Source organism: Lates calcarifer, unplaced genomic scaffold, assembly GCF_001640805.2.
Source record: "Lates calcarifer isolate ASB-BC8 unplaced genomic scaffold, TLL_Latcal_v3 _unitig_1933_quiver_1537, whole genome shotgun sequence".
Taxonomy (NCBI): Eukaryota; Metazoa; Chordata; class Actinopteri; family Centropomidae; genus Lates; species Lates calcarifer.
The window spans coordinates 26,514-35,849 of record NW_026115859.1 but is presented as its reverse complement, the minus strand read 5'-3'; the positions used below and the strand labels follow the sequence as shown (position 1 = coordinate 35,849).

At 39.6% G+C, this 9,336-nt stretch overlaps 1 protein-coding gene across 1 annotated transcript; it reads right to left on the bottom strand.

Moving 5' to 3' along the window:
• Positions 1–5,089: 5,089 nt before the first annotated feature.
• Positions 5,090–7,020, bottom strand: LOC108891342 (uncharacterized). The gene is made up of 3 exons (XM_051067712.1): positions 6,926–7,020; positions 6,186–6,390; positions 5,090–6,014 (listed from the first exon to the last, which is right to left on the bottom strand). Exons 2-3 carry the CDS (start codon positions 6,344–6,346, stop codon positions 5,090–5,092), a joined length of 1,086 nt encoding a protein of 361 aa, XP_050923669.1. The 5' UTR covers positions 6,347–6,390; positions 6,926–7,020.
• Positions 7,021–9,336: the final 2,316 nt, after the last annotated feature.

The following is a 9,336-nucleotide window of genomic DNA, read 5'->3' as shown; positions in this document are numbered from 1 at the left end:
TTTCAAGCTTCTTTTAGCTCCTGGCTTTAGTTTTGACACATATAGAGTATAATTCAGTCCCACTTGTGTTACCCTTGCCAAAAGAAATCTAAGTTACATTACCTGCCCTGCACCAAACTGTAGATAGACAATGTTAAGCAACTGGCTAGTGAATATTAAGCAGTTTAAGAGCCAGCCATTGCACTTATAATAAAGTAAATAGAGCAAGAAAAACTAACTATTGGACTTTAATCAGGTGGACACAGCCCCAATTTCAAATTAATGATAATGTTCATGTAGAAAGTATGAGTTCAGGTGTTTTAATATTAATTAAGGTTATCAGTACAGCTGCAGGAGGAGGATAGCATGCAAAAATGATAATGATGGAGTCCCAGGTTCCATGTTCTCCAGCTCTGCATTTACTCAATAGTATGTAAATTACTACCAATGCGTCTCTTCAGACACATGGCTGTTATAGAATTCATAAATAAAACTCATAACATTTGTTAGCTGGATTCACTGTCTCCACTCCATGAACATGATCATCAAAGGAATAGTTAAACCAGACCCTGTTTATTGTTACATGTTGAAGTAACTATAGGATTCTCAGAAATACTGTAATGATCAAAATGATTCATCTAACTCAAAGAATCACTCCAGCAATCAGCAATTTACATATGACCTAATTCTCTGTGACATCAAAGAGAATCAGTACATAGAAAACAGTACAGATTATGATGTGTGGAAATACAGAAATATCTTTGTTCCATCAGATGAGAAGTATGGTCACAGCACATGCACCTAAAGGTCCTGCTCCCAGCAATGCACAACAATACATGCCTTGTAAAAGTCAACATTCAACAGTGGCAATATCAAGTAACACTGGCTTAAAGTGGTGCTATATTAGTGTAGTGCTGCTGTGTGCGTGTATTTACTCCTCTGTGACATAAGTCTTTTCATATAACCATGCAAGACACCAAAATCAACGTAACTCTATCAAAGATTAGACACCAGGATGTGGCTACATTTGGCTACATACTTGCCTTGACAGTATAACCAGTTAATTACAGTATATGCAACACATTCAAAAAAGGATGTGTTTCTTAACACAATTAATGGGTAGATAGCAAAATAACACATTATGTGTCAGTTTCTGCAAATAATGTGTTGCATGCTGCACCCTCTCTAACACATCCAAGTGTGTTACATCTTTGGTCAATCATTGTTGTATCCCTCTTATAGACTGTATGAGCCTTCTTTATGTAGTCTAAGGTGTACGCCTCCACTTCTTGAAGAGGCAGGCTCTTGTGTGATCTACCATCAACCTGAGGGACTGGGGACATGAACAGCAGAGCTGAAGCATATTGTTCTGTATTTAATGATTCATTCACAGCTGTGTGATGTTAGGAATTCAGGCAAATGCAGAGTCAACAAAAACTTTGACTTAGCCTGACTGATGTTTGCTAGTTTGCCTCCAGGTTCGATGGCTGCTAATTGACAGATGAAATGTTAGCTAGCTAGCTAGCTACCTACCTTTCTGTGATCCTGTATCCCAAAAAGGATGAATAGAAATGAAGCTACAGAATATTGCAAAAGTTGCCTTAGCAGCAGTTGGAGACACAAGTGACTAGTGTTGACTATCATCAAAAGAATGAAGCCATCACCAGAGAACATGGGCCAGATCAAGACTGCAGTGGAAAAGACTTTCAGCAGGTTGTCAAACACTTGTTTCCTCTAATGACCTCAGGAATGAGTGCAGCAGCCCAGCCCAAAAAACTTGTGTAGTCTGTCATAATGCTTTGTGTGTGCGTGTGTGTGTAAACAACTAAATAAATGTTGTTTGTTTGTTTGTTTTAAAAAGGAAATCCATAATTGGGAATTCCAAAATTGCAAATGTAGTTGTGCTCCACATCATGGAATATTCCAAGCTGCAATCACCAAATCACACCCACACATCTGGTTGAACTTCTGCACACAAATCAGTTAAAACACTCACATATGATATCAGCACCTATCATCTAAAATGTATTTTACTGTTTGTGAAGTACATTAAATTTTTGGAATTTTTTGAGTTGAAACTAGTGTTATTGTTTGTTGTGTATTTTTTCTTTTCTTAAGCACAGGACCAGAATTCCCCTCCGTTTGTAACAGCAATAAGAGATCCTTGAGGACTCATCAGCCACAGCTGGTGTGCAGCGGATATCTGACAAGCCAGTCACGCCAGTTCGTTACTGTTGCCAGAAGTGACAAGGTCACCATTGCGCTGCATGATGACAGCCTCATGTGCCTTAGGTAAGTTGTTTTCGAATATGTCTACGACTTTCCAGTGTCAAAGACTATGAGACAGTCCAAAGTGTTGGAGCTCATTGCTAAGCTTCAGGCTTTGGCCTAAATCAATTCAGCATGTAACACTGCCCTATATGTAAACAGCCAGTTCCTGGAGAGATAAAGACATTTTCTGTGTTGTCATACAGTGACTTTAAGGACAGACATAATACGCTAACAGCAGATACTAAAGATCAGCCAGTCTTTAGAGAGATAGATCATCTGCCATAAGTAGACACAGGCACTGCTCTATCTTTTGTGCATGTTGTGAAAGTCAGCTATTTTGTTGACCACGTTTATGTTTATGCAGTGAGAGGAGCTGACTAGTTCAAACCCTGATTGTAGACCACTTGACTTAAATACATGTTTTAAGGGAAAGCATATTTATGTCAACCTTAAACACAAGGTTTTGTGATTTAACATGATAAATGAGTTTTGATGTCTGCTTTTATGCTGCAGTAGACTGAGCAGATGAGTTCAAGCTTGTTTTGTCAATTCTAGACAACTTAATTTTAACATTTTGTGTTAATGTCACATGTATCACACAAGTATCGCAAATAACATAACATGCTGTCCCTAATTCACTCATTGATGTGTAGGTATTTAACGCAGGTTTTGTTGACATTGACACATCCTTAGTAAGAGTGTACCTAATTAGCATTAAAAGATTACTGCAAATATTTACATTATGATACAGAAAAAGTTAATAAAGTCACACCAGAGTTATGACTGTCACCCCTCACTTTCGGACATACAGTACATGGCAAGTTCTACACACAAACTGACAGGTTGAACAATTTGCAACTGATTACACATTGTTGGAGAATAAAAAGCAGGCTGAAATGTGATGTGGATTTATGTTATACATATACATACATACATACATATGAAATATGACTTATTTAATCATAAGTTGCAGTCATTATATTTATTGATTATTGAATTAATCAATTGATTAATTTAAATTAATAAATACAAAAATTACATAATGATAAATGTATTAAATCAGGGTTCCCAGGAGCAAGTCAAGAACAAGTACATACTATATATAGGAAGAGCAAATTAGCAAGTTATTTTATTCTGTGTATGACACCCCCTCAAAAGGGCAAGGAAAAACTCCCATAACACCCTTTAACGGGGAAAATGGAAGAAACCTTGGGAAGGATCACAGATGAGGGGACCCCTTCCAGGGCTGATAGGTGTCTGGGGCTTTTCTCTACATTGGCCTCAAGTTTGACTCTTCCATCCAAGAAGCGTTTAATAAAGGGCAACAGGACTTGGTTGGACTGGTGGGCACACCTAGATCATTAGCCTATGGGTTGTTATCAAAGTGACAGATGCCACTTGGATGAGAGGTGAAATATCTACAACCAAATCCAGCTGCCCTCAATGGTCCCGCTTCAAATGGCCCTGGTACTCTATCTCTCTTCCAGGGTCTTGGTCTCCTCGTTTCCTCCTCTGAGCTTTAATCCCTCACTGGGCTGCAACAAACAATGAAATGGTTTGCACATTGCCTAGTGATGCAGGAGAACATCCCTCTTAAGGAGGAACACTTGTTCCTGATGGAGGCAGCTGCTCTGCGTATGAGTGGATGCTGACGTTGTTGTGTTTGTTCCCTCCAAGGATCTTCTTCCGTTGAGTGCTCTGTCAAAAACAAACAAAAATGTTTTAGGAATAAAATATTTGCATGGTTGGGCTTTCAGATTGACACTACACATGGAAAGAAGCCAATAATAATATAATAAAATTACACCGAAGCTAATCCTGTGATTTTCTAATGCTTTCATACGTTACTTACCCTCTAGAACCCTGTGGTCCTGGTCAATGGTTAGAGTGATGACTCTAGTGGTCTTGCTAGCCCTCTTACAAATTTTCTTGCAGCACTGTCTTTTGAAGTTCTTGAAGAAACCACAGGTTGTTTTTTTGGCTGCATTTCCATGAGGCACTGTAAGCGAAGAAATTCTTTGATGGTTTCCTCAGTGCTCTCATAATAGCCTCCTCAATAGTGGGATCTCCTAATATCGCTGCCTCATGCATCACTTGTACAGACCCAAACTTCCAGCAAGAGGTCAGCAATGGCAGTCTGTGAAATGTCTTTATAATTCTGACCCAACAGCGAGGCATGGAAGTCATCATACAACTTAAGGTCCACGTCTTGAAGCTGTTCATCAGCTCTCTTTACAACTTCAAAAATAATTTCGTTGTTTCTAATCCCGATATTACTGAACATCTCCACAACCAGCAGAGTCAGCAGGGATGTTTGCACAATGTTTCCCAGCAACTCTGATTGAGTTGGCCTCTGGTGGCTCAGAGATTATATCAAATGTGGCAGCAGAAACTTGACTTGACTCAATTGAAATAAGGTGAAAAAGAGGAACACTTGGAGTTACTCTGAATACCTCCGACATTCGGTCTCCTGCTTCGTTTCCAATAAAAGGGAAGTCAGGCTGGTCAGACAATTCCTCTGAAGCAGGAGACAGAGATGGATATTCAGACCCCGGCAAGGTTGCTGACCACAGGAGAACCTGCGAAACACAACGAGCAACTACCTCTTCTGTTCTCATGTAAAGGGTATGAGCAACAACACTTGGGTCAGTTACTTCCTCTCTCAGCCTCCTGTAGGTTACAGTGTTGCACATGCGTGTTCCAACTGGTACAAATGGAATCTGGTAATCATGTCCACTCATTATCACACTGAAGATTCTGTCTGTCAGTTCTCTTAACTTGCTGTTGTCAACAACCTCCAATCCATCAAGGATAGCTTTTTGACAACCATCTGTGTGTGCTACTCCTTCAGATCATCCAGAAATGTTTGTACCAGTTCTTCGGCAATGTTCCTGATGGTTTCCAACTCCAGTGCGGAATCTCTTTGATGGAAATGGTTCTCTGCTGGGCTAATTACTGTAACTGATCTGAAGGGGTAGCTCTCAGAATTGGACTCTTCATTACTGCCATCAGGTACAACACCTGGAATGGCAACCAAACCACTACAGGAAGGCATGGTAGACTCCTGTCCAGGTGATTCACTGTCTTCCAAAATTCTTGTGTTTCCGCCAACCCTGACACAGGCAACTCTACGGTTGGAGCCCATGTTACAGTGTGGCCTTTGAACCCCACTTTTCAGGATTCTCACCATGTGTGTAATGTAATTCCTCACCAGTTTTGTTATGTCACGTCTGGAACTGAAACAGAAGAGGGGGGACTCCACGTCTTCATTGTGTTCATTCAATGTCACGTCTTCATCTTGCTCAGCGCTGAGGGCTGTTGTCAGTATGAGAGCCATCTGATAAGCCATTGCTTTGAGGTCTTTAACAGAAGTCACATAGCCGCTGACAAAAACCACTGGTATTCTGGACTCCTGTATGGGCATCTTAGTAGACAAATCCAGAACGGAGCTGACTGTCTTTGAGATATGTCTCACAAGTAATTCAGAGAACAACTTGGTGGATGCAAAAGTCTGCACATTGATCTTCAGACAGTCAGTCAGTGCCTGTCCAATAGAATCCTTCAGGTGGGCATAGATTCGGTCTTCAGTTACTCCAAGGATGGTTGCAGAAAAGGTGCCGTAGATTCTCATGTATCTGTAGACTTGTGGTATCACGCCGTCCAGGATGGCCTCTGCATAAATCTGGATAATATCCATGCAAGAGAAGGCCAGCACAGTCATCATATCCGCGGTCACAAAGCCGGCTGTCAGCAACTCAAACTGCCTGTAAGAAATACAGAAGATATTGACATATAAGACTCTGAAGTTGATTCTCAACACAACTAATGTTATGTAATGTAATGCAATTTGTACACATTTCCAACTGCCACACTAGTCACATAGCTGTGACTTGATATAAAACTGAGAATACAGTATTTTAAGATGCAGTACTTACTGTGTCGTTAGCTGTATCAGGCATTTACTGATGTTAAATAAGATGCCCACTGGATCAACATTTGGCAGGTCGACATCTAGAATATCAGGTGTCTGCACCAATGCAGCAGAACAACCTGGTTTGTCCTTGGTCGGTTGTTCCATCGTGCTGATGTTCTTCATTTAAATCTAAAGGGAATAATTTAAACCATTACATAAACAGTAATCTTGACAGGGGAGTGACAGCAATAGTAATGGACAGTGATTCAAATTATTACAGCGTAACTGTTGGCCAGTCTGCATAAAAAACAAATCATATGACACTAGCTGTCCACCATACCAACAAAAGGAGTTTACAATTATTCTGGCTGCCTAGACCTCTGCCCAAGTTAGGTGGAGCAATGCTGGGAATTACATACTATATAGTCACCAAACTATATGGAGTAATGACAATAAAAATGTTCAGTTCTCCTTCCTAACAGGTGCAACAAAACAGCTTTGAGGAGGTTTAAAATCAGCCCAATAAGTGAAAACACCTGTGTGCCTTTGTTTTACTTTTTTTATATGATGTTAATTAATTTTAGTCACAATGTTGTTACATTTCTGTAAGAAATTAGCGACTTATTTTGGGAACATTACTGAGAGAAGGCTGGCTCTTTGTTTTAACAGTGGTTTTAGACAGGACCAAGTTTACAGCTGCTAAGTTAGAAAAGTCTATTAACTTGTTTTGGTATGTATAATAAATGAATAAAGTTGGCTTACTAGTTGTCCTTTGTAGAAACGATCATCTGTTGGCTTTTGGGTTTGTAGAAATAAGTCAGAAAGTTTTGTGAAAATATTCCTCTCAGGAGTTTTCTGGTATACTCTCTCTGGTATACTCTCTACCGGAACAGTGTCTGAATTCTAGGTTCTAGAGAGAAGCACTGTTGTGATGTCACGTCTTTATGATAAGAAGTAATTCTGGAATGTGTGTGTGTTTGTGTGTGAGTGTTCTTGTCTTGTATTGAGTCTGGACTGAACAGTTTAGTGTAGTCAGCTGAGTTTTCATGAATGTGATGCTGGCAGTGGCTTGACTCAGTGTTTCCTGGTGAAGCCCAGGAATTAGACTGTTATTAGGGTACTTCTGACATAAAAGAGAGAGAAAACAGGCTTAAAACATAATAATAATAATAATAATTATTATTATTATTATTATTATTATTATTATTATTATTATTATTGAGGAAACGGTTGCTTGACATTTCTATCATAATGCTTAACCTGCAGGTTGTCTTAATTCCACTCCCCTTTGCTCTCTCTCTATTAAAGTCTCCCTTTCTTGGGAGGAGGCAAACGCTGGCTTCTGTCATACAGCTGTCTATATTAGCCAGAAAATTAACTGTTTAATTTGAATGCCAGCAAACAACACCAAACTCCCTTCCTTATAAATGCCTCAGAGTGTGATAAGTACTGAAAATGAGCATTAGAAAAAGATGAGTGAATGCTGATCAGCCTGCTGAGTTCCTGGGAATGTCAGTAGAGCTGAAAAGGTTGATAATTCAATCCTGAGACAAGCACCACTCAGTGGGAGCCTGATGATTGGTTGGCACTGTGCTGTGGCCTGAAACACTGCTGAGGTTGTGTCAGAGTTGGGAGTCCTGCTCTTTTTCCATCAGACCTATCATTTAAGGCACAGCTGTGTTTGGTCCATGTAGACAGTCAGATGAGGACATACAGCACATGCAGTGACAGGCATGTGAAATGGGAGCTAGATGCTCAGGTGGAGGGAAGACGGGATAGAAGAGTGGTATCAATAGTTGGAGTGAAAGTTAAAAAAATGAAAAAAAAATACCACAGTTTCATGATTTCTTTTTCTTTACTCTCAGGAATTGATTTCTTGTACACAACTGAGTGGTGCTGGAAAAGCAGTAGTAGAGGCAATCATTTCACTTTAGTGCCTTTAACAAAAATGTGGCTTCTTCCGTCTCCTTAGATGCTCTTGATTTCATTGAACCCATTGTAAGTTTTTATTTGCGGACATAAACTCACCCTCGTACTTAATTTGTGATATCTCTTGAAGTGACAGAATGGAATGAATATGTGCATTTGCAGGCCTGGCAGCTCAGTAACAAACAGTAAAAAGAATCAACTTTGATTTTTTTTTTTTTTTTTGCTAGCCACTGTTGTTTTAACAAGGACAAAACATAGGCTACACAACCCTTCCACCACACTGTGATTATCCAATCCAAGCTTAGTATCCACAAGTAGAAAATTTAGTTGTCATTCTACTGCTTTCCTTGTGTGGAGAAAAAGAAGAGGATGGCTACAGTTGATGAGGTAAGTTACAATTCTTCAACAAATGCAGAGGAACAAAGTTTGATGCCAACTGGTGTTAACATTTGTTTGGTTACCTAGCTAACATTAGCACCTATTGGCGTCAAACTTTGACTCTGGTAAAAGCGGATACCCCAGATATAAGATATGGTTTTATATGATGAATAGGATTTTGGATAAATGCTGGAAATAAGGTAGGTGGTTAACACAAGTTTAAGACATTTTCACGTTTTATTCTACAACATAAAATTCACCAGAAAATACCCCGCTTATGATATCTTGTCTTAAAAAAGGCGTTAAATGAGACTACAGTCATAACACATGAAAACCTATCTACTCACCAGCCTGTTTTCACAGTGTTGTTGTGTTTATATTCACGCTTTTGTAAAGTGTTTCTAACTTTTCCTTCCTTTCTGTTTTTTTTTTTTTTTTTTTTTTACCAGAGCACTCGAGCACATTTCATTGGGCAAAATCTGACTACTGTCCTTTTATCATTTGTGGTGCCTCCACTGCCACATTTGCGACAAGTGTATGTTTCAAACCAGCACAGGAACATCCCCAAGTGAAGCACAAGACACCATTTTTTCTCCACCTTTGAGCAGTAAGTCTGCAGTGTGCCAAACATGACGACAACTCAGCAGAGGGACAGTAAGGAGCATAGTTGGCGCATAGTGCTTGAGGCGTGGTAAATGACAATAAATTGATTTGGATGTTTACATGATTGCTAACTATTATTAACTGTGGAGATGAAAATTGAGCCCTATTAGCCCTGTTACATCTGCGCCCCTCAGTGCATCACAAAAACAAATTTTCAAGAGAATGAGTCAGAGAAATCAGTTCATCCCTTGGTGGTGTAACGT